General features: G+C 39.8%; 1 protein-coding gene across 1 annotated transcript; it reads right to left on the minus strand.

The window, feature by feature from the left end:
- Positions 1–650: 650 nt before the first annotated feature.
- Positions 651–25,648, minus strand: TSPAN16 (tetraspanin 16). Its single transcript, XM_053719398.1, is given in 9 exon segments — positions 651–885; positions 5,135–5,218; positions 7,612–7,746; positions 9,367–9,474; positions 17,344–17,418; positions 18,376–18,396; positions 18,398–18,489; positions 18,492–18,582; positions 25,607–25,648. Coding segments are annotated over 9 exon segments (699 nt in total). The 3' UTR covers positions 651–834.
- Positions 25,649–27,010: the final 1,362 nt, after the last annotated feature.

A 27,010-nucleotide genomic window follows, 5' to 3' on the forward strand; every position in this document is an offset into this window, starting at 1 on the left:
GGGAGACAAACATAACAAAACTATGTGGAAAAAAATGTGTGGTCTAATGGATTGGAATAGACTCAAATTTGGATTACAATTACGGCAGTTTTCCCTGCAGGGCATACTAGTATATTATTTTACTATGAAGTGATTAAGCCACAACCCCTAAATTAATCATCAGGGATAGACCATCAAACATCTATGCTCCGAGATAGAATTAAACACACTACACATATATGAATTATTTACTTTATTAACATAAGAAAAATATTCACATACACAAAGATCAGTTTGACAGAGTTATGTCTCTTCTACTATAACATGTTATTCACAAACTTTATATTTGTATTTATATATTTTCTGCAATAAGAATTATACAATGAGAAGTTATTTCGAGAAATAAACAATTCCTTGCCAAAGGGTCCAACGTATTATATATTTAATCTGACGGTGAATTTGAGAAAAGTAAGAAAATGTGTATAATTTAAATTTACAAGAATAAAACAGCTTACAGAGTTTACATTATAACCCAAACTTTTTTATTTTTTATTTTAACTTTAGAACGTAATGTGTAGAGTCCCCCCCCCCCCCCCGTAATGAACAAGCAATGCCGTATAATGGTGGCGAGTATAAACGTGGTATGTTGTAACTTGTCGTTAATCCTCGCCACAATTGCTTTGCCCCTCAGTCTCGGCTGAGAATTCATAGGAGGTTGGATGAAAAAAATATAGCATTGAGATCAGTATCTCCAATTACAGGGTTATCCAGTATTGCTTGTGATTATACTCATCACTACCAACGAATGCTGCTTGCTCAGTAGGTGTGGAGTGAGGGGATCAATAGCTTTCCTTTTTATTTGTTGATGTGGGTAAACAGTACAAGGGCAACAATCATAGCTGCAAGCTAAAAGGGATTTAAAAAGGAAATCATGTTAAAGAAACATGTAGATACATTGTACATTTCAAAATATGTTAAAAGGGACCTGACACCCAATATATTTAGTTGATAATTCAGGTAGAGCATACAATTTTGAACAACTTTCAAAATCAATTCCTATTAACTTATTTGCTTCATTCTCTTGGTATCCTTTGTTGAGCTAGCTGCTGATTAGTGGATGCACATACTATATGCATCTTGTCATTGGCTCAGCTAGCTCCTTCAACAAAGGATACAAAAAGAATGAAGCAATTTTGACCAAATACGTTCTTTTTTAGAAAGGTCACAATTTAAATGTGCATGGGTGCATTTCAATTTGAATTAGAAGCATTTCTGCAATATACTTCTGTTACTCACTGTTTTTCTGTGGCATACGCACATATCCCTTGGGGGCTACTATTCAAACACCATGCATGCTCAGAGAGCAGGCAGTAGTGTGTATTGCTTCTGAAGACGTCATTTGTGTCATACAAGCCACTGCTGACTCTCTGTGAAGGTGTGGGGTTTGAATACTGGTGCACAGGGCACTTACAGGATATGTGAGTATGCTGCAGAAAAACAGTCATTACTTTTATTAGAAACATTTTTGCTAATGGAAGTATATTGTAAAACTGCTTCTATTTCATAGGCTTATAGGTCTTGCTAGATTTTTTCAAAGCTTTATAAAAATATACTAAATTGTAGAAAGATTTTCTAGTTAAGGAAGCAGAGCACTTCCATATGCAGTTATATATGTATGATTATATGTAAATCAAGGTATATGAAATTAAAGGGAAATGAAACCCCAATGTTTTTCTTTCATGATTCAGATAGAATATACATTTTTAAACAATTTTCCAATTCCCTTCCTTTATCAATTTTGCTTTATTTTCTTGGTACCCTTTATTGAAGGAACAGCAATACACTACTGGGAGCTAACGGAACACATTGGTAAGCCAATGACAAGAGGCATATATGTGCAGCCACCAATAAGTAGCAAGTTCACAGCTCCTGACTCTACCTAGGTATCCTGTTCAACAAATGATACCAAGAGAACTAAGCAAATTATATAATAGAAGTAAATTAGAAAGTTGTTTAAAATTGTACATGAAAGAAACATTTGGGGTTTCATGTCCCTTTAATATCTAATGACGCTAAGTTACACACAGGAATTTATGACAAAGATGTGAAACTGTCTTACGATACAAGACCGGAGCACTCTCCGTTGGATTGAACCAAGGAGCAGCTCTGTTTACATATTAGTTGGGCACCACTTGGTTCTAATCTGTTAGTTTTGCTTACAGTGATAATACCACTCCCTAACTGTAAATAAAGCTGACCACTATTTCACCTCATGACATAGCAAACTGTAAACAACGTATTTTGTCAGATAACTATATAATTATATAGATGTGATTCTCTGGAGATGATCTGGGGATTTTTCTGTGGAAAATGACCAGATAAATAGTTTTTGAGTTACAGAAGGGGATCTGTGTATAAAAAGCTTTGGAAATGTATCTGTGTATAATTGTAGCAAATAAAATAATATTTATGTTATAACAATTTAATTATAAAAGTAGGAAGAAATTTAGGGAGCAGTCTATCTAGCCTATCTTTGTAATTACAGGTTTTGTATAGATTTCATATTTTTCTGATAATACTGTTTTTTATTTTTTTTAATGATTCTATTTTATTGATAAAGCACCAACATATTCTGCAACGCTGTCCATGGGTACAATTGATATAAGAAAAACAATGATACAATAGAGACAAGACTAAATTTGACAAAACAAATATTCCTGAGGGAATCTACAATGGGATGAGGGTGAGAAAAAGGAGGGTGAGGACTGCAAGGGTGAGAGAAAGAGTTAGATGAGGGCAATTATTAGTTAGGTGGAATTAATTTGTTAATTTGTTGGGTGTTTGGCTGATAATTTGTCTTTAGGGAGCGTTTAGAAGAAGGCAGAATAGGGGAAAGTCTGACAGCACGAGGAAGTGATTTCCAGTGGGTGGGTGCACATGCGTTCCAGTGGGTTGGTCCTGCAATCTAGCATGGGAAGAGGTGATGGTAGATGTAAGGAGCAAGTCATTGTTGGATCTTAACGGGCGGGCTGGAGTATATTTGTTGATAAGTGCTGACAGCAGGGAGCAGCGTTGGTAAAGGCTTTGACAGTCATAGTGAGAATTTTGAATTTTATTCTGCTGTGAATGGGAAGCCATTGAAGGGACTTGCAGAGAGGTGCAGCAGATACAGATCAGCAGGAAAGGTGGATCAGCCTGGCAGAGGTATTTAGGATGGATTGAAAAGGGGAGAGGTGGAGAGAGGAAGGCCAGTTAATTGGTTATTACAAAAGTCAAGTCGGGATATTACAAGGGAGTGGATTAGTTGCTTAGTGGTGCCAATGCTCAGAAACAGACACATTTATAAAATTACATAGATGGTTGTGGCAGGATGAAGAGAGCAGTTGGATGTGGGGATGAAGGACAGATTGGAGTCAAGTTTAACTTTGGAGCAGCAGACTTGGGGTGAGGGGGAGTATAGAAATGTTAGAAACTGGAGTAGAGCTAGAGGGGGCTTAGAAGGAGCTTAGTCTTCAACATTTTAATCTTTAGATGGTGAAATGTCATCCAGGATTAAATTCCAGATAAGCAGTCACTGACGTGAGAAAGGACAGAGGGAGAGACAGCATGGGTGGAGAGGTAGATCCGAGTGTCATCAGCATAGAAGTGATATTTGAAGCCATAGCTGTTGATAAGCTTACTCAGTAAAGAAGTATAAATGGAGAAGAGTACAGAACCCAGCACTGAGCCCTGGGGTACTCCAACTGACAGAGGAATTGAAGAGGAGGAGTCACTAGCAAATGACACAGAAAAGGACCTGTTAGAAAGATAAGAATGGATCCAAGAGAGAGCAGTGTCACAGAGAACAAGAGAGCTGGGAGTCTGTAGGAGGAGGGGGTGCTCATTTGTGTTGAAGGCAGCTGAGAGTTTAAGTAAGTTAAGCACAAAGTAGGTTCATTACTTTTAGCAGAAAGATTGTTAGTAAATTTGGTGAGGGCAGTTTCAGTTGAGTGCTGGGGACAGGAGGTCAAGCAATTTGTTGGAAGACAGGAAGTGGGTTAGGCGGTTGTAAACTAGTTTTTCCAGGAGTTTTGATGTTAGTGGAAGCAGGTAGTGAGGCAAAGATTTAGCATAGTTTCTATCCATGCCAAAAGATCATCAGGTCCTTTGTCTGAGGCGATTAGAATTTTTTTCATCCCTAGATGTATGTCTTGTTCAGCACTGGGGGAGTAAATAGCTGCCTATATTACAGTAAAATCAGTATGAATAGCAGATGTAGTGAGTAGTAAGGTTTGAATAGTTCTGAAATGAGTATTATCCTAAAGGGTCAATGTTGGAGATCATGGAGTGTCAATTTTATGTTAGTGAAATGAGTATATAAGTCCTGGAAATATGGGTAAAACATTAAGCCCAGTGACAAGGTTGAGACTTTGGTTTGAGGCCACTGAGATGATTTTAGCAAATATGTTTCTGAAAAGGTGAGTGGATAATATGATCTGATTAGCTTGTCCATATAGTGTGGCGAGGATTGTTAGGTCAAGTGTGTAAGTGACATTAGAAATGACAGAATGTAAAAAAAGGTGTGTGAAAGCAAATAGTTTTTGGAGGTTTGAGGTCTTCTGTGTGTGTTGGGGGGCTAGGTCGACATAGATTAGTAGAAGAAAAACATATACAGTATATATATATATATATAGGCTGATAAAGATATAGGGGCCAAATTATCAAGCTCCAAATTGAGCTTGATGCCCCTGTTTCTTAGGACCACTGCTCCATAACTGGTCCGCCTGCTCTGAGGCTGCGGACATCAATCCGCACAATCCTATACGATCAGGCTGATTGACACCAAAACTGCTTGTGCAATGATAAATGCCTACAGCGTTTATGTCTGTCGGACATGATCTGCTGAGCGGATCATGTCAGACAGACCGATAATAAAATCGGCCCCATAGACTTGAAAAATCTATCGACATGTGAATAATATCCATAACAATAAATGTAACCACAGAAATAAATTCAATATTAAATAAATAAAGATTGACCATTGTCCTTTACGTATGGAGTTTTATTATTATGTGATGTAGAATTTCAAACATAAAGCAGGGTTGTTTCAAGATAAAAACTGCTAAGGATCATTGATAAATTAATCTACTAATTAATGCTATATAAATCAGCTTACCTCAAGGCCGCAGATTCCAAGTGCGACACCCCCTACTATTTTGCCATTTTGGTTAAGGAAATGTTGAAATGCTCCATAGCAGCCCTGGGTAGAATAAGAAAAAGCTGATGGATCTGATTCAACTAAAGCTTCACTTACAATACAGAGATTTGCACATTTATGGTTGGACACATGGTTACGGAACCTGACACCATCATTAAAGTTGTTCCAAGTGATAGATATTATAGTACTTTTATGTCTTATTTGGATGCAGGCATGTAGGGTCTGCTGCTACCTACCTGCCAAACCCTAGATACAGAGTCTGGTAGATAAAGAAATTGATCCAGGGATAAAACGCTTGATAAATGTAGAGAAGTGGCTGAACAACAAATACAGAACAAGGTAATTCTATGGCTAAATGTAGAAGAGAGAACTTTTAGAAATTCATAAGACTGGAAAGAGAATATTGAACATTTCACCTTGGCGGCTGGGCACAAATGTAGATTTTAGCAGCTCAAAGTCTGACTTCTAGAAAGCAAAATCTGGACAGCATTTGCTTATTACTGAAACTTTATTTGAATACTTCCTATTAACCAACATGACTCTTTTCCAGCTTCAAGGATCTACAGAGAACTGTGATAACACTGGTAATGAATGAGCTACAAAAGCAGGAGGATTGCGGGATGAGCGTCAGTGTCTTCAACTTTTCTCATCTAATTGCATATTCTCTCCATTACTTTTGTGATTCTACATTTTGTACCCTATCTTATTTCAGCATCATGTTTCTTTTTTATTTACATCCATCCATGTCAAATAGCAACTTTTAAACTGTTGTTGTTTTTTTAATCTGGAAAAATGTGACTTAAAAGCAACTTAAATAACAAATAATGTGACCGTATTAGTTGTGTACTAATTTCTATTGGTTAAGTGGTACTTTCTAATATTGCTTCTCATTGGCTGATAGGTACTTCTTTCTAAATTTCATTGGCAGATAGGACCAATTGATATGGTACCTACCAGCCAATAAAAAATAGTAGGAAGGGCTTATCAGTCAGTGAGCATTAATACAAAGTACACAACTGATGCTGCTGTATAAGTTCAATTTAAAGGGCCACTAAACCCAAAATCTTTCATTCATGATTCAGATAGAGAATAGAAATTTAAACAACATTACAATTTACTTCCATAATTTATTTTGCTTCATTTTTTAAATATCCTTATTTGAAGAAAAAGCAATGCACATGGCGAGCCAATCACATGATGCTTCTATGTGCAGCAACCAATCAGCAGCTAGTGAGCATATCTAGATATGCTTTTCATCAAAGAATATCAAGATAATAAAACAAATTAGATAATATAAGTAAATTAGAAAGATGTTTAAAATTGCATTCTCTTTCTAAATCATTAAAGAAAAAATGTGGGTGGCATATCCCTTTAAGTTTAAACAGCTTTTTCTTAATTTTTCATACAAAGATATTCCCTTGTGTATAACTAGTGTTCTTTTGTGTGGATGAAAGTAAAAATGTGAGTCCGTATTAAAACTGTCAATTACAGAAGCAGAATTGCATATAAATAGCCTATTATAGAGTAGACATATATTTACTATAAAACAGAGGACAAGTGTAAAACTAGTCATTTCACTTAGAGTTTGCAGTAATGTTGTCAGTAATTTCACATACATAAGCAGGGTTATAATCAGTAATCATACATAAAAAGATAATACATATACTGGGCCTAGATTAAAAGTGGAGCGCAATCAATATCCTGCTCTAAGAATAGCACAAAATTTGATATTACGGGCTGATTTGTTTCTGGCAAGCTCTGAGGCCGCGGACAGAAAAATGCTTGACACCCCCTGCTAGCTGCCGTTTGGTCGTAAATCTGCAGGAGGGTGGCATTGCACCAGCAGTTCACAAGAACTGCTGGTGCAATGATAAATGCCGACAGCGTATGCTTTTGGCATTTATCGATGTGCAGCGGACATTTTCATACTTTCGATATCGCATGGTGTGCAGTCATATTACAAGCGGTGAGTTATCACTCTTAAAACATTTATTGCAGTAAATAAACTATATATTTCAAAAAGAAAAGCATAGTTTAAATGTTAATGAAGAACTCCACTATTTGACCTTCAGCTTAGTGCACCTGTAGGTTAGCGTTCCTTCGGCTTAGCGCTTGACCAATAGACTAAATTCGTTTTTTTTTACTACGCCCCCATAGAAGTCTATTATGTGTGGGATTTAGAGTACCCACGCTATCTGACACTCAGATGTTCACATTCTCTAGGCTTTCACTGAAATGCTAATATTTTAATTGAAATTATAATAAAAGACAAAAAAAGGAAGCTCTATGGATAGTGATGCTAGAGAATCATTGCACTCCACTTGTAATGTAGGCCACTAGGGGGAGCAAAATATAAGGGTCTGTAGGTTTTTAGCTAGAAAATTTGCCATACAGCCTTGTAATTGTAGGCGCTGATTTAAATATTTGCCTCTTACCTTCATTTCAGCAGTGATGTTCGCTTTATAACATGGGCTTACATTGGAGCAGCACACCTGTGGATACTGGTGATATTTTTGATAATATGTAGAGTTGTCAAAATCTGTATATCCATGAAACCCACAGCACTTGAGCTGCAGAGAAACAAGATGGACATCATATTTACTGGATAACAATGCAAGATGCTTAGTATTAGACAGCAGCTTTATAATTCATTATCCACTTAAAGATTATTGGTAGTTTTCTAAAGATCAATATATAGGTTATCAAGTTGTCAGAGTTAAAACTATTTTAGTGATAATTTATGATGTAGCTTTATTAAAAGTGGTTTTATATATATATATATATATACAAATAGGCATCCACTTGCCCCCCTGGATTTTCCTCCCCACCTGTAGTACAAACTGCAGAAAAAAAGACAATGAAATGTCCATTTTTTCCCCTTTTAATCCCCCTGAATATAGCTATGTTTTAGAGGAAGAAGCACTGTATTCTGGGAGTTATAGAGCATTCTGGAATTTATAGTTCACTATTTCACTTCCAGTATTGTGATTCTGCAGTTCTGGACTCTAACTCTCATTGTACAGCCATGGGGAGTGCGCTACCTGGAAGACAGAAAGCTTTGCATGAGGTCACGACCCCTTCTCCTTGCTTTGTGTGTGTCTTTCAGACCCCGGGGAAGGCAGCTGGGAGTATTATCTGACCCTTTACACAGGTTTATATATTTATTTGTATGGTCAGATGCACAAGTTGCTGTGGGGGGGGAAGGGGTAAACTGTGCCAGTGATCTTAAACTCTGCACTATGACTTCCATGTTATACATATATATTTCCACTCCCATCAACTTTTTAACAGCAGCAAAGAATAAAGTATCTCAATAATGGCAATCTGTTCTGAATTCACACTTTCTGAGTCCAACTACTGACATACTGGATTCATTTGTTTTTACACAAAGGAGTGTACAGCACTACTGGTATATGGTATCTGTTGTTCGTGGGGAAAAGGGGGACTGTTAACCCTTCACAGACTCCAGAATACAAAAACCCACAGCACCATTAGCTTTTCAGCAATTTATTTAGCTTCTTATTACATAGTACAGATGTATGTCTGCTACATTTCGAGAGGTTATGCTAAGGATGATATACATCTGTACTATGTAATAAGAAGCTAAATAAATTGCTGAAAAAGCTAATGGTGCTGTGGGTTTTAGTATTCTGGAATAATTTTTTTGCTAATAGCACAAATAGAGAAATGTACATTTTGTATATCTTAGGTAATGTACTCTTAGCAGTTTTAAGCTTTATATGTTAACTTACGTTGTTGTTTTTTTGCTGCTGTTTAATTTAACTGTATAATGCAACAAATCAAATTTCATTTATAAGAAGTCTGGATAAAGACATTAATTTTAATATACCCCCTCCCCATAAACAAAGAAATGTATAAATCCATATTAAAGTTTATCAAATAGCTTTATAGTGTACTAGTAAACTAGTAAGCTTTTTCCTGGGACTAGTAGCATTTCAACCATTGATTTATATATATTTTTGTCTGGGCACATTTTTTTTTACCCCCCACCCCCAGACAAATTTCATTAAAAAAAAGCCCACAGTGATCCCTAAATTTGAAGATGGTGGGCAATCTTGCACAAAAGTGTCCTTATTATATGCAGACAATAATCAACAATTCTATTTAGTGCAGCATGTCACTTTTTAACGTAAGGAGATAATTGGATAGCAGGTAATAATCATACTTACCTCTTTCATGGTTGTATTCCACAATGTGTCAAGTTCGTTGTTTGTACCAAATTCATTATGTAGGTATTTCACAGAAATATTACCAATATAATCAATGAAGATGTTAGACTGAAAAAGAAACATGTTAGATTAATGAAATATACAATGTCACTCAGTGTTAGCTTCACAGTGCAACATTTCTTTCTCCTACATGTTCCTCCTTGTTCTTTACAGTATATGTCTAATTTAGAGTGTAATCTCTGCTGTAGTGGATTCTCTTCCACCAACGATTCCTCTTCTATATTATATGTGTCCCTGTATGTATAGAAAACCTTGCCAGGGAATGATTAAAGGGGCATTTGAAATGCACAGTAGTGTGTTATAATTCTGATTAAAATTCTATTTACAATATACATGGTTTCAACAAATACTTATTTTAAAGTTACCACTTCTTTTGTATTAACCGTCACTGTGCATGTGGATCTCATGCATGTATACTTTCCTCCTAGGAATGCTCCAACTGGTAGTCAAACAATCTGACATGTCACTGTTACTTAGAGAATTCATGAGAGGTATAGGGATAGGCGAATGTTTCGCAACATTCGCAAAATGAAACTAATTTTAACACATTTGCTCATTCATTTCAAATTTCGAATGTTTGTACAACATTCTAATATTAGTTTGACGCAATAGTATTTCTAATGCTATCTTTAAATTTAATATTTGAATTATGAAATATTCGAATTAGAAAAATTGGAATCAATATATTTGTATCTATTATGTATCAATTTACTAAATTCTCTCCCACATGAACGATTGAACTTCTGAATAGTATTTTTTAAATCGAATGTTACATTCAAAATTTTGAATGTGGCTATTTGATAAAATTATGAACATTCGAAAACAGAATTTATGCTTACCTGATAAATTACTTTCTCCAACGGTGTGTCCGGTCCACGGCGTCATCCTTACTTGTGGGAATATCTCTTCCCCAACAGGAAATGGCAAAGAGTCCCAGCAAAGCTGGCCATATAGTCCCTCCTAAGCTCCGCCCACCCCAGTCATTCGACCGACGGACAGGAGGAAAAATATAGGAGAAACCATATGGTACCGTGGTGACTGTAGTTAGAGAAAATAATTAATCAGACCTGATTAAAAAACCAGGGCGGGCCGTGGACCGGACACACCGTTGGAGAAAGTAATTTATCAGGTAAGCATAAATTCTGTTTTCTCCAACATTGGTGTGTCCGGTCCACGGCGTCATCCTTACTTGTGGGAACCAATACCAAAGCTTTAGGACACGGATGAAGGGAGGGAGCAAATCAGGTTACCTAAACGGAAGGCACCACGGCTTGCAAAACCTTTCTCCCAAAAATAGCCTCCGAAGAAGCAAAAGTATCAAATTTGTAAAATTTGGCAAAAGTGTGCAGTGAAGACCAAGTCGCTGCCTTACATATCTGGTCAACAGAAGCCTCGTTCCCTGAAGGCCCATGTGGAAGCCACAGCCCTAGTGGAGTGAGCTGTGATTCTTTCAGGAGGCTGCCGTCCGGCAGTCTCATAAGCCAATCGGATGATGCTTTTAAGCCAAAAGGAAAGAGAGGTAGAAGTCGCTTTTTGACCTCTCCTTTTACCAGAATAGACAACAAACAAAGAAGATGTTTGTCTGAAATCTTTTGTAGCCTCTAAATAGAATTTTAGAGCACGGACTACGTCCAAATTGTGTAACAATTGTGGATTCGGACATAAAGAAGGTACAACTATCTCCTGGTTAATATTCTTGTTAGAAACAACCTTTGGAAGAAAACCAGGCTTAGTACGCAAAACCACCTTATCTGCATGGAACACCAGATAGGGCGGAGAACACTGCAGAGCAGATAACTCTGAAACTCTTCTAGCAGAAGAAATAGCAACCAAAAACAAAACTTTCCAAGATAGTAACTTAATATCTATGGAATGTAAAGGTTCAAACGGAACCCCTTGAAGAACTGAAAGAACTAGATTTAGACTCCAGGGAGGAGTCAAAGGTCTGTAAACAGGCTTGATCCTAACCAGAGCCTGAACAAATGCTTGAACATCTGGCACAGCTGCCAGTCTTTTGTGTAGTAAGACAGATAAAGCAGAGCTCTGTCCCTTTAGAGAACTTGCAGATAATCCTTTCTCCAAACCTTCTTGTAGAAAGGAGAGAATCTTAGGAATTTTTATCTTATTCCATGGGAATCCTTTGGATTCACACCAACAGATATATCTTTTCCATATTTTATGGTAAATCTTTCTAGTTACCGGTTTTCTGGCCTGAACCAGAGTATCTATCACAGAATCTGAAAACCCCACGCTTTGATAGAATCAAGCGTTCAATCTCCAAGCCGTCAGCTGGAGGGAGACCAGATTTGGATGTTCGAATGGACCCTGAACAAGAAGGTCCTGTCTCAAAGGTAGCTTCCATGGTGGAACCGATGACATATTCACCAGGTCTGCATACCAAGTCCTGCGTGGCCACGCAGGAGCTATCAAGATCACCGAGGCCCTCTCCCTGTTTGATCCTGGCTACCAGCCTGGGAATGAGAGGAAACAGTGGAAATACATAAGCTAGGTTGAAGGTCCAAGGTGCTACTAGTGCATCTACTAGAGTCGCCTTGGGATCCCTGGATCTGGACCCGTAGCAAGGAACCTTGAAGTTCTGACGAGACGCCATCAGATCCATGTCTGGAATGCCCCATAATTGAGTTAGTTGGGCAAAGATCTCCGGGTGGAGTTCCCACTCCCCCGGATGGAATGTCTGACGACTCAGATAATCCGCTTCCCAGATTTCCACACCTGGGATGTGGATCGCAGATAGGTGGCAGGAGTGATCCTCCGCCCATTGAATTATTTTGGTCACTTCTTTCATCGCCAGGGAACTCCTTGTTCCCCCCTGATGATTGATATATGCAACGGTCGTCATGTTGTCTGATTGGAATCTTATGAATCTGGCCTTTGCTAGCTGAGGCCAAGCCCTGAGAGCATTGAAGATCGCTCTTAGTTCCAGAATGTTTATCGGGAGAAGAGACTCTTCCCGAGACCATAGTCCCTGAGCTTTCAGGGATTCCCAGACCGCGCCCCAGCCCACTAGACTGGCGTCGGTCGTGACAATGACCCACTCTGGTCTGCGGAAGCTCATTCCCTGGGATAGATGGTCCAGGGTCAGCCACCAACGGAGTGAATCTCTGGTCTTCTGATCTACTTGAATCATTGGAGACAAGTCTGTATAGTCCCCATTCCACTGTTTGAGCATGTACAGTTGTAATGGTCTTAGATGAATTCGTGCAAAAGGAACTATGTCCATTGCTGCAACCATCAACCCTACTACTTCCATGCACTGCACTATGGAAGGACGTGGAACAGAATGAAGAACTTGACAAGTGCTTAGAAGTTTTGACTTTCTGACCTCTGTCAGAAAAATCCTCATTTCTAAGGAATCTATTATTGTTCCCAAGAAGGGAACTCTTGTTGACGGAGACAGAGAACTTTTTTCTATGTTCACCTTCCATCCGTGTGATCTGAGAAAGGCCAGAACGATGTCTGTATGAGCCTTTGCTGTTGACAGGGACGACGCTTGTATTAGAATGTCATCCAAGTATGGTACTACTGCAATGCTCCTCGGTCTTAGAACCGCTAGAAAGGACCCTAGTACCTTTGTGAAAATCCTTGGAGCAGTGGCTAACCCGAATGGGAGGGCAACAAACTGGTAATGTTTGTCCAGAAAGGCGAACCTTAGGAACTGATGATGTTCTTTGTGGATAGGAATATGTAGGTACGCATCCTTTAGATCCACGGTAGTCATAAATTGACCTTCCTGGATAGTGGGTAGAATCGTTCGAATGGTTTCCATCTTGAACGATGGTACCCTGAGAAATTTGTTTAGGATCTTCAAATCCAAAATTGGTCTGAAAGTTCCCTCTTTTTTGGGAACTACGAACAGATTTGAATAAAATCCCATTCCTTGTTCCTTTATTGGAACTGGGTGTATCACTCCCATCTTTAACAGGTCTTCTACACAATGTAAGAACGCCTGTCTCTTTATTTGGTTTAAGGATAAGTGAGACATGTGGAACCTTCCCCCTTGGGGGTAGTTCCCTGAATTCCAGAAGATAACACTGAGAAACTATTTCTAGTGCCCAGGGATCCTGAACATCTCTTGCCCCAAGCCTGAGCAAAGAGAGAGAGTCTGCCCCCTACTAGATCCAGTCCCGGATCGGGGGCTACTCCTTCATGCTGTTTTGTTAGCAGCAGCAGGCTTCTTGGCCTGCTTACCCTTGTTCCAGCCTTGCATAGGCTTCCAGGCTGGTTTGGGCTGTGAGGCATTACCCTCTTGCTTAGAGGATGCAGAATTAGAGGCCGGTCCGTTCCTGAAATTGCGAAAGGAACGAAAATTAGACTTATTCTTGGCCTTGAAAGGCCTATCTTGAGGAAGGGCGTGGCCCTTTCCCCCAGTGATGTCTGAGATAATCTCTTTCAATTCTGGTCCAAATAGAGTTTTACCTTTGAAAGGGATGTTAAGCAATTTTGTCTTGGATGATACATCCGCTGACCAAGACTTTAGCCAAAGCGCTCTGCGCGCCACAATTGCAAACCCTGAATTTTTCGCCGCTAATCTAGCCAATTGCAAAGCGGCATCTAAAATAAAAGAGTTAGCCAACTTAAGTGCGTGAACTCTGTCCATAACCTCCTCATATGGAGTCTCTCTACTGAGCGACTTTTCTAGTTCCTCGAACCAGAACCACGCTGCTGTAGTGACAGGAACAATGCACGAAATGGGTTGTAGAAGGTAACCTTGCTGTACAAAAATCTTTTTAAGCAAAACCTTCCAATTTTTTATCCATAGGATCTTTGAAAGCACAACTATCCTCGATAGGAATAGTAGTGCGCTTGTTTAGAGTAGAAACTGCCCCCCTCGACCCTTAGGGACTGTCTGCCATAAGTCCTTTCTGGGGTCGACCATAGGAAATAATTTCTTAAATATAGGGGGGGGGAACAAAAGGTATGCCGGGCTTCTCCCACTCCTTATTCACTATGTCCGCCACCCGCTTGGGTATAGGAAAAGCGTCGGGGTGCACCGGAACCTCTAGAAAACTTGTCCATCTTGCATAATTTCTCTGGAATGACCAAGTTGTCACAATCATCCAGAGTAGATAACACCTCCTTAAGCAGTGCGCGGAGATGCTCTAATTTAAATTTAAATGTCACAACATCAGGTTCAGCCTGTTGAGAAATTTCTACCTGAATCTGAAATTTCCCCATCTGACAAAACCTCCCTCATGGCCACTTCAGATTGGTGTGAGGGAATGACAGAACAATTATCATCAGCGCCCTCCTGCTCTTCAGTGTTTAAAAGAGAGCAATCGCGCTTTCTCTGATATGCAGGCATTTTAGATAAAATATTTGCTATGGAGTTATCCATTACAGCCGTCAATTGTTGCATGGTAATAAGCATTGGCGCGCTAGATGTACTAGGGGCCTCCTGCGTGGGCAAAAACTGGTGTAGACACAGTAGGAGATGATGTAGTATCATGTCTACTCCCCTCATCTGAGGAATCATCTTGGGCAATTTCATTATCTGTGGCAGTACTGTCCTTACTTTGTTTGGACGCTATGGCACAATTATCACACAATTTTTAAATGGGGAGACACATTGGCTTTCATACATATAGAACATAGCTTATCCGAAGGCACAGACATGTTAAACAGTCTTAAACTTGTCAATAAAGCACAAAAAACGTTTTAAAACAAAACCGTTACTGTCTCTTTAAATTTTAAACAGAAAACACTTTATTACTGAATATGTGAAAAAGTATGAAGGAATTGTTCAAAAATTACCAAAATTTCACCACAGTGTCTTGAAGCGTTAAGAGTATTGCACACCAATTTTCAGAGCTTTAACCCTTAAAATAACGGAACCGGAGCCGTTTACAAATTTAACCCCTATACAGTCCCAGATACAGCCTTTGCTGAGACCTAACCAAGCCCAGAGGGGAATACGATACCAAATGACGCCTTCTAGAAACTTTTCCAGCTACTTTCAGATCCTCACACATGCATCTGCATGTCTTGCTCTCAAAAACAACTGCGCAGTAATGGCGCGAAAATGAGGCTCAGCCTACAACTGGGAAGGCCCTCCCTGACTGGAAAAGGTGTCTAACATAGTGCCTGCCATTAAAAAAACGTTCCCCAAGTTTATAAATGTGAATTATCAGCATAAACATGTATAAAATGTCCAAATAAAGCAATCGATTTAGCCCATAAAAATGTCTACCAGTTTTATAGCCCATATTAAGCTCTTTATTCTCTTTGAGACTAAGAAAATGGCTTACCGGTCCCCATGAGGGGAAATGACAGCCTTCCAGCATTACACAGTCTTGTTAGAAATATGACTAGTCATACCTTAAGCAGAAAAGTCTGCTAACTGTTTCCCCCAACTGAAGTTACTTCATCTCAACAGTCCTATGTGGAAACAGCAATCGTTTTTAGTTACTGTCTGCTAAAATAATTTTCCTCTCACAAACAGAAATCTTCATCCTTTTCTGTTTCAGAGTAAATAGTACATACCAGCACTATTTTAAAATAACAAACACTTGATAGAAGAATAAAAAACTACATTTAAACACCAAAAACTCTTAACCATCTCCGTGGAGATGTTGCCTGTGCAACGGCAAAGAGAATGACTGGGGTGGGCGGAGCCTAGGAGGGACTATATGGCCAGCTTTGCTGGGACTCTTTGCCATTTCCTGTTGGGGAAGAGATATTCCCACAAGTAAGGATGACGCCGTGGACCGGACACACCAATGTTGGAGAAAACAAAATAAACATAAAAAAATTGTAAACAACATTTGTTTAATTAATTTTATGGGGTTTTGTTCGACCAAACAAATTGTACTTTCAACACATTCACCCATCCCTAGAGAGGAGATTACTAATTTACTACAGTGCACTCAGCTATAGAAGTATGCACAGATGATAAATGCTTTCTCTCACGTTCTCCTAGAACCATATTCCGTATTTGTGGGTATATAGTCTCAAGGCTGCTAGAGAAGGTTGAAGCCTCTTCATGAGTTATGCTAAGGATACATCCCTTTCACTTTAAAGCCCCGGCCTTTTTGCTCAATTCAGTTTGCTTCAGCTCTGCTGCTGAAGTAGTGTATATTATTTTGTACAGATAAAAAGACAAGGTTTCCCTTCTCTCAGTACAGCACACTCACAACTGTAAAAGGAACCCCCCCGACCACTGCCATAGCCTCTCAGTCTCTCATGTGTGACCTTGAAAGCAGTCCCAACATACATGCATTGCTCCACCTCACCTGTTAAGCATAATCTTGCAGGGAAGGTAGGAATATGTAAGGGGCTTATAGCTTTCCAAAGCCTTCTCTAGAATACACCATGAAAATTTAGTTTTATGTTCCTTTATATTTATGGGGATGCTTCTGGCCTAATGGGTCTGTTTGTAGGTAGCCATACCCTCATTTAATAAGTTATTTCACTTGTCTACATATTATTGTTTTCCTATGTTCCCCCTGTTATATATTTGTTTCCCAAAATTCTGCACTTAGTACAGACATTTATTTTATTATGCTGATATCTGCTTCCTGTCTCTGTACGTGGTTGTCCTGTCCTCTCGTTACCTGGTTCTACTGTGCTTGTGATTTGAAGCCATTACGTTACAGCCAATATGTTACAGTTAACAGTCACTTTAGCTTGGTGCCATTTTCAGTATTCTTTTGGCTCTGGAACGCTTATTCAGTCTCTGGGGCAAGTTCTGAGGCACCAGTATGTTGCAAGCCCTGCTGTGCATTTCAGATTTAACGTTTATGCCCCATGTAACAATTTATTCCTTAAGTTGTATTTATGTCTTTACATGTTAAAATAGAATATCTTTAAGACAAGACTGTTATCACAACAGTACATTCCCTTTCCCTAAAGCTTCCTCTCTATTGTTTGTATATATTATACTCAGTACATGATTCTTACCACAGAAGAAAATGCCAATACTACAACAGCTCCTGCTATTTCAGCAATAAAAATAATGAGAATGATGACGAAGAACTATAAAAAGAGAAAAAAATAGTTTTGACGTTAAATTAAGACAATATATGGTTTATTAACATCAGGAATATCTGGGGATAAAATGTCAGGCAACACTAGAGCAATAGGGAGAGAATATACGCTGTTATACGATACATTTGTAGGGATAAGATATATAGAACTATAGGAAGAGTTATAGTAAATGGTTACACAAACCAAAGGGGAAATGATATGAGGCTAAAGGAGGATTATAGGAACAGATTACAATCTAGAATTGTAGCAATTATAGAGAGAAGTTATATTAATCAAAATGCGTTATAATAGTTGTATGAGAAAGGTCATATAAGACAAAGCAAAAGTGTATGGATATGATATATGTATGTGGAACATTAGATTGAATAATAATTTTATATGGTAAGAGGTTATATAGAGCAACAGTAGAATGTACTGAAAGAGGTCCTGACGAACAATAGGAGTTGTTATGAGGAAACATTACAAGCAATAGGTAGCAATGAAGGCGGAACTTATTTGGAGCCGCAGAGTTCATATGTAGAGGTTATATGGAAGAATAAAAGGAGTTCTTGGTAGAGAATAGAACCAACAATAGGAGGCGCTATAAGGAAAAGAAATATGGAGCGCAAGCGAGAGGAACGACATGAGATGCATAAGGAGGAATAAACTGGAGAGATCAGAAGAGTTATAGAGAGAGGTATAGGAAGAAATAGAGGAGTTATAGGGAAATTAATAGTAGTTATAGTAGGAGTAGAAGGATAACAGTGATGTGGATTCTACTTCAGTGTTTATTGTTAGGCAAGATTCCTTCATTAGCATTTATGGATTTATTTTTATTTTTTTATAAATTATGTGATACATTTTTTTAACTGAAACAGAATCTACATTATTATTAGTTAATAATAAACTGTTCTTTAGCAACAGGGGTTAGTTTTATTGTTAGTTTTATTTAAACAAAGTACTCACCAGCATCAGCATGCCCCGGTTTTTCCTTCATGGCTCCACAGCAACCAAGGAAATCCCATAAGTATCAGGAACCACCAACCGCCATGCACAGGTATCCCACATTTACCACCTGCAGAGCTGCGGAGCCACAGAACCCAGGATCTGGATAAAGGATCCTCCATTCACCTTCACCCATATGCCAATGCCCAAAACAGCAATGCCACCTAACTGCAGAGACAGAAAAAGCAAGAAAGAGATTACAACTCATAGTTTTCCTCTCCTTTGCCTTTTACATTAATATAAGAAAACATAATGACAATGCAAACAATAACACCATTACTATATTGGAAAAATATTGGATCAGATATGCGATGGACAGCATCTACTTCGGCAATTATAATCCACCAAACCGCACATTATCGATTAAATATTGACAACAAAATGGAGACATCAAATTGAACAGCCAAAAGCATTTGATAAGTAATCAATAACGACAGATCGACTAATAACACAGATGAGATAAATGTTAACAATATCAGCCACTGATTTGTGCATACTCGTAATTGAAAACAAGATTGCGCTGCCCATGCCAACAATTTCACTACTTTGTTGATGGACAACTGAATTGCGCAATATAACAAAATTATACTAAACTAGTCCTAAAGCCTGTGTACACTGGCCATTTTTTGCAGTACAGCAGTCCCACCCCCTTGCTCTCTCTCTTATCCCCCCTCCCCTTTTGTGCTCTCTCCCCCCCCTCTCTTCTGTGCTCTCTCCCCCCCTCTTTTGCGTCTCTCCCCCCACTCTTTTGCGCTCTTCTCCCCCTCTCTTTTGCGCTCATCTCCCCCCCCTCTCTTTTGTGCTCTCTCCCCCCCCCCACTCTTTTGCACTCTCTCCCCCCCCTCTATTTTGCGCTCCTCTCTCCCCTTCCTCTTGTGCACTCTCCCCCCCTCTCTTTTGCGCACTCTCCCCCCCCCCTCTCTTTTGTGCACTCTCCCCCCCTCTCTTTTGTGCACATCTACCCCCTCTCTTTTGTGCACTCTACCCCTCTCTTTTGTGCTCTCTCCCCCTCTCTTTTGCTGTGTCTCTCCGCCTCTCTTTTGTGCTCTCCTCCCCCCTCTTTTGATGTCTTCTCTCCCCCTCTCTCTTTTGCGTGTCTCTCTAACCCCCTCTCTTTGCGCCTCTCTCCCCCTCTCTTTTGCGCACTCTCCCACCCTCTCTTTTGTGGACTCTCCCCCCTCTCTTTTGTGCACTCTCCCCTCTCTTTTGTGCACTCTCCCCCCTCTCTTTTAATGCTCTCTCCCACCTTCTTTTGCTGTCTCTCTCCCCACTCTCTTTTGTGCTCTCTCCCCCCTCTCTTTTTGCTGTCTCTCTCCCCTTCACTTTCGCTGTCTCTCTCCCCCCCTCTTTTGCTGTCTCTCTCTCCCCCCTTTTGCTGTCTCTCTCCCCCCTCTCTTTTGCTGTCTCTCTCACCCCTCTCTCTTTGCTGTCTCTCTCCCCTCTCTTTTGCTGTCTCTCTCTCCCCCCTCTCTTTTGCTGTCTCTCTCCCCCCCTCTCTTTTGCCTGTCTCTCTCCCCCTTCTCTTTTGCTGTCTCTCCCCCCTCTCTTTTGCTGTCTCTCTCCCCCCTCTCTTTTGCTGTCTCTCTCCCTCCTCTCTTTTGCTGTCTCTCTACCCCTCCTCTTTTGCGCACTCTCCCCCTCTCTTTTGTGCACTCTACCCCCCCCTCTCTTTTGTGGACTCTCCCCCCCTCTCTTTTGTGCACTCTCCCCCTCTCTTTGTGCACTCTCCCCCTCTCTTTTGTGCACTCTCCCCCCCTCTCTTTTGTGCTCTCTCCACCTCTCTTTTGCTGTCTCTCTCCCCACTCTCTTTTGTGCTCTCTCCCCCCTCTCTTTTGCTGTCTCTCTCCCCCCTTCACTTTCGCTGTCTCTCTTCCCCCCTCTCTTTTGCTGTCTCTCTCTCCCCCCTTTGCTGTCTCTCTCCCCCTCTCTTTTGCTGTCTCTCTCCCCCTCTCTTTTGCTGTCTCTCTCTCCCCCTCTTTTGCTGTCTCTCTCGTCCCCTCTCTTTTGGCTTGTCTCTCTCCCCCTCTCTTTTGCTGTCTCTCTCCCTTCCCCTTCTCTTTTGCTGTCTCTCCCCCCTCTCTTTTGCTGTCTCTCTCCCCCTCTCTTTTGCTGTCCTCTCTCCCCCCTCTCTTTGCTGTCTCTCTCCCTCCTCTCTTTTGCTGTCTCTCTACCCCTCTCTTTTGCGCCTCTCCCCCCTCTCTTTTGTGCACTCTACCCCTCTCTTTTGTTCACTCTCCCCCTCTCTTTTGTGCCTCATCTCCCCCCTCTCTTTTGTGCTCTCTCCCCCTCTCTTTTGTGCTCTTACCCCCTCTCTTTTGCTGTCTCTCTCTCTCCCTCTCTTTTGCTGTCTCTCTACCCCCCCACTCTTTTGCTGTCTCTCTCCCCCCTCTCTTTTGCTGTCTCTCTCCCCCCTCTCTTTGCTGTCTCTCTCCCCTCTCTTTTGCTGTCTCTCTCCCCCCTCTCTTTAACTGTCTCTCTCCTCCTCTCTTTGCTGTCTCTCTACCTCCCACTCTTTTGCTGTCTCTCTCCCCCCCTCTCTTTTGCTGGTCTCTCCCCCCCTCTCTTTTGCATGTCTCTCTCCACCCCTCTCTTTTGCTGTCTCTCCTCCCCCTCTCTTTTGCTCTCTCTCTCCTCCTCTCGTTTGCTGTTTCTCTCCCCCCCTTTCTTTAACTGTCTCTCTCCCCCTCTCTTTTGCTGTCTCTCTCTCCCCCTCTCTTTTGTGCTCTCTCACAGCCTCTTTTTTGCTCTCTCTCTCCCCCCTCTCTTTTGCTGTCTCTCTCCCCTCTCTCTTTTGCTGTCTCTCTCCCCCTCTCTCTTTTGCTGTCTCTCTCCCCCTCTCTCTTTTGCTGTCTCTCTCTCTCCCTCTCTCTATCCCCCCCCTCTTCTGCTCTCTCTATCCACCCTTTTCTGCTCTCTCTATCTCCCCCTCTTTAGAGCAGCTCTCTGTCTCCCTGCATACTTGGCCCCGTCCGGCCCTGCCCATGCCACACCCACCACAACCCCGTCACGCCAGGCCACGCCCATGTCCACCTCATCCGGCCACGCCCACTCCACCACACGATGCCAGGAGGTCAGTTGGAAGGCCCAGGTGTGTTTGTCCTTGTGCGCATCTCTACTGCGCATGACATGCTTCGGACAAACACACTTGGCCTTTTATTATATAGGATACAACATCAATTAAGTGAAAAAATACAAAAAACATATCAACAAAATATCTCTTTATATAGTGGGAAACCAATTTTGCTTTTGGGTCATATTGTCTATGTTTGTGATTGACAGTGGAGCTCATTTGCATGTGGTTGTAATGTACAAAGAGTGCAAAATGCAAATCAGCCATTTTTGGATTAGAGGTTTGTTGCGCAGTTGTATTTTTTTATATATTGATTTGTTTTTCAGCGATTGACAGCCATTATCAGTTGTTAAAGTGAAGGTAAACTTGAGCGTACTCGCTCAAGTCATAGGATATAATTAAAAAAATTAATGAATCTGTAATTCATGAAATCTGTAATTTCAGTCCCTTTGCACAAACGTCCCGGCCCGTGGGAAACAATGATTAGTGGATTGCAGATGAGTCATCTTTCATTCAACTGAGGACTATGGCAGGCAGAGGAACGGCGCTTATCATTCCGGCATTAAAATGTAAATAACTAAGAAGATCAGGATAAATTACAGATTTCATGAATAAAAGTCTCTCTAATTTTTTTTAATTATATCCTATGGACTTGAGCGAGTAAACTCATTTTTACCTTCACTTTTACAGTGCCGATGTAGGGAAATGGAGATTGATATCATAGGAGTTATCAAGCTCAGCTGTGTTTCTCAGTAGGTTGAAAATAGTAAGGAGCACCAGCCGGAAATAAATTAAATTAAAAGTTACTTTTATTTGTAAACTGTGTTAAAACACTTGTAACCCAGGCTGAGACTCAAGATAGGAGGGGTCAGCAAACAAACAGCTGACATGTTTCGGCTCAAAGCCGTAATCAAAGCTACTTTGATTACGGGCTTCGAGCCGAAACGCGTCAGTTGTTTGTTTGCTGACCTCCTATCTTGTGTCTCGGCCTGGGTTACCAGGTGTTTTAACACAGTTTACAATAAAAAGTACTTTAATATAATTTATTTCCGGCTGGTGCTACTTACTCTTTTCTACCTACTGCGTAATTTGACCAAACTAGTGAGCACAGCTAGTGATCTATTGTCACGAAATCTGTTCCATGCTGTAGGAGAGCTGGAGCCGACCCGTTACTAACCAATTGCAGTGGAGCTGGATTCACACAACCCCCGGTGACATCATGGAAGAGCCAGTGGATTGGCTGTTTACTCCATCTGAGGGGGAGGATCCGTTCAGCTCTCTGTATCCACAGAGGTACAGTCTGGAAGCGCCCCCGGGTGACGACATAAGGGTGTTTGCGGTAAGAGACGCTAACAGAATAAGAAGAAAGCCAAAGCGATCCAGAAGGGCACTCGTTACAGTGAGATAAATCACGGAGGCCGAGTGAGCCCTGTTAGGTACTGCACCTGAACGCACCACAAGCTTGCTACTCTGCGAGGAGAAGGGGGGGGTAAGCGCCTCTTTCTTCCTTTTGCAATATTTTTGGGATGTATTGGGAGGATTGTTTCCCACTAACTTTAACCACTTTTACAAGGGAAGAGACTTTGTTGTGTTGCTGTGTGGTTTGACTCAGTAACATGTGGATTTTTGTTAATAAAAAAAAAAAGAGAATAACCAATCCATTTTAGAATTTCAGAAAGATTGGATTAAGGCCATTGTCTCACATTCCAATCTATTTAAAAATGTTGTTCAAAAACTTCAAATACACCTACAGTGGGTTTTTGTTTTCTCTCTCAACAACTATTTGAATCAGTTAAAGGGATATGAAACCCCAAATTTTTTATTTTATGATTCAGATAGAGCGATGAATTTTTAAACAACTTTCCAATTTACTTTTATCATTTTTGCTTCATTTGGTATCCTTTATCGAAGGAGCAGCAATACAGTAACTGAGACTAGCTGAACACATTATTAAACTAATGACAAGAGGCATTTATGTGCAGACACCAATCAGCAGCTAGCATTGAGCTCCAGGGCTTAGCAAGGTAATGCTTTTCAGCAAAGGAAACCAAGAGAATGAAGCTAATTAGATAATAGAAGTTAATTAAATAAGTTGTTTACAATTGTTTGCTCTGTCTGAATAATGAAAGAAAATGTTTGGGTTTCATGTTCCTTTAAGATGCTTGATATACAAATGTTGGAAGTTTTCAAACACCAAGACAACAGCAGGATATATGTGGTCAATCACAAAGGAAAACGTGGTAGTTAATTGTTTAAAAAATTAATGATGAGAGACCAATGTACTTAAATGCAGGTTTTTTACTAACCAGTAATTATGATTTATGATATATTCACAATTAACAATTTCTTGTGGTTTTGTGTAAATTTATAATAAACACTGCTAAAACATCTAACATAATAAACATTGCTAAAACACTTAGGGCTAGATTACAAGTGGAGAGCTAAATATCGCTTTCAAGAAAGCGATATTAACACTCCACTTTGTAATACCAGTGCACACGCTAATGTGCGCTGGTATGACAAGTTAACAGCAATGGGAACGCAAGCTTGTGTTCGCATTGCTGGGAAGCATTGCACTCATGAGAGTGAGCTTCCATAGGCTCCAATGGGAACCTCATTCTGATGCTGTCAGAGGCGGCATCTTAACTAAAACGCAGTGAAAGGGGTAAGTAGCGCATCAATTGCAGCATTTATGTGTTAATACAGATATTAACACATAAATATATGTATATAAGCATGCACATATATATTTATGGGGAGCACACAGTTCCCATAGACTGCAAACTAAAGGCACTTTTCAGTGCCGTTTTTTTTTTTTTTTAACACCCCACTCCCACCAACTTTAAAGCCCCAAATCTGCCTAGTGCAGATGTTTTTTATTAAAAAAAAGCTAAAAAATTTTAATTTAAAACTAAAATGCCCTCTATTTTGAGGGCATTTGGGGCATTTTTAGAAAATTAACCAGAGCAAGCTTGCGGTACCAATAACCGGCCACTTGTAATGGCTGGTTAATTATCGTGCACCTGTGGGTGCACAATATTTTAGTGCTCCACTTGTAATCTAGCTCTTAATTGCAACCATAAATGGTTATTGTTATTATTAAGATTGTACAAGTTTATGACTTAAATGTAAATTGGGCTATGATTTTAGATTTTTAACTAAACCATGTAGCAACTATGGACTTGACGTGGAGTGCTATTTAACATTATCGCTAGAGCGTTAACTGCGTTTGAAGTAAGCTTTTTGTGCACAACGGTTGTGCTCGTATTATGAGCTAAATTTATACTGTTTTCGCTCGCAAACCTGACGCACGGAAAAAGCCGTAGAATATTGCACGCCTCCGATGGTATTTTGGATAATATATACTGTATCTATTCCTATATATATATATATATATATATATATATATACTGTATATATATATGTATATATACATATATACATGATTATATATAGGTATAGATATATACAGATATAGCGCAGGTACGCCTGTGCGAAACATGTCAGGTGTTCCATGTCTGAATATGTCTAACCTTGTGAACGAATAAACCTTTTCTGATTATTAATCGATTACTAGCCTGAGGAAACAGCGTGGTTAACGCTGAGAAACGCGTAGCGTGTTTTACTGATTATACTTGAATTTTTTATATTGTTTTTAACATTTTATAAAGCATCTTTTCATTCAACTTCTGGAGCCTCCTGTTCATCATTTGCTGTTCACAGCCATCACCGGAGCAGAGGATATCCTTTGTTTATACATATGTGCACTGGGCCACTAAAATATACCCAGTAAGCTTCACTTGCACTATTGTGTGCATCACACATTGTGAGTATCCATCTTCTTGGGAGCAGCTTATGGGGTCCACATTTGTAATTGTTCTGCACTAGGAGTCGCCCTCTTCTTCTTTCCCTTTTCCAGACTGCTGAATGTGATCCTGATTCAAGGAGGAGCTGCCCTTGCTTTGGTGCACAGTATACTGGGACACTGCTGAGTTTCCAGATCACTCTCCTCGGCATTATCTCTGCCGCCATACTTTGTATTGAGTATTATTCAACTGCTTTATCTCTGCCGCCATACTTTGTATTGAGTATTATTCAACTGCATTATCTCTGCCGCCATACTTTGTATTGAGTATTATTCAACTGCTTTATCTCTGCCGCCATACTTTGTATTGAGTATTATTCAACTGCATGACTTTCTTATGCTCCCTATCTACTGGCTACACTAGGAGGCGCCTTTTCTCTCTTTTTATATTCTGCTATGTGCAGAACATTGGAATGTGAAATATTTACAGTAAATACACAGTATAACACTTTATTACATATGAATATTGCATAAATATGTTTTTACATGTTTTCATCTACTTGACTGCAAAGAGCTCCAATGCATATTATATATATATGGGTCTTGTAGTTTTTGTTAGTACTGCCTAACACTACCAGAAACCATGGGCTCTGCTTGTTTTTTTGTTTTGTTTGTTTTTTCATCAGTGGTCTACTTGCTTCTGTTTGAATGTGAAACCCTCCCAAAAACAAGTGTGAGTCAACAGGTGTGTATACGTCTACTATCAGACACCAAGGTGATTCAGACAAAGAGCAGACTGAAGGGAGGGACATAGGTGGAATGAGACTGGGAAATGTTAGAAGTAGAAAGGGACACAATCAAAAAGATAAAAGCATGGAGAATATGCAGACATACAGAAAAAGTTGGATCAGGCAAAGACACGGTGGCAAGAAGAATTTATGAGGGTAATACATAGGAAGACGAACGCTGGAGAATGAATAGCTTTTTGCGCAAAGTCTTTTTAATAATATGCTAACAAAGTAGTACGCCATAATAAAGAGCTATATTGTAGATAAAAAACATGTCCTTTCAGCTTAGGCATTTCTCCAACAACTACTTGTGGATGCTTTTTGTTAAAATAGATCTTATCTGTTAAACAGAAATCACTACAACAAAAAATGTGCCATATTTATCATATAAATACAATTTATTCAATAGGCACTGCCCTGACCAATGTACATTTAGAATGGGAGACTACAGTTAATTGTATTGCGACCCTCAAGTAGCCCTAACAGACCAGACTTTCATTATAGCTGAACTAGAGCACAGGTGAAATAATCAGCTTATAGGTGAGAGAAGGTTAGTAACCGTGGTTACTGATCAGCTGATTATTTCACCTGTGCTCTCGTTCAGCTATAATGAAAACCTGGCCTGTTGGGGGTAATTGAGGACCACGGTAGAGAAACACTGTTTTAGATTAATCCTACTGCTCTAGCAGTTGTTTTTTTTTGTTTTTGTTTACACAATTTGTCAATAAAGTTACATTTTAATATTGTTTCCATGAGATATGGAACTTAAAGCTTCTTCTCACTATGTGATTTTCTATTGCTATTATTTGCACCTGATTTGTTTTTTCATTTATAGTAACTCAGTGTACACACACAGCTATAATGACTTTACTATTTACACTATAATTGTTATTATCTGATTTGTATGGTTACATTTTCATTCTTTTTATTCAA

Source organism: Bombina bombina, chromosome 6, assembly GCF_027579735.1.
Source record: "Bombina bombina isolate aBomBom1 chromosome 6, aBomBom1.pri, whole genome shotgun sequence".
Lineage (NCBI taxonomy): Eukaryota > Metazoa > Chordata > Amphibia > Anura > Bombinatoridae > Bombina > Bombina bombina.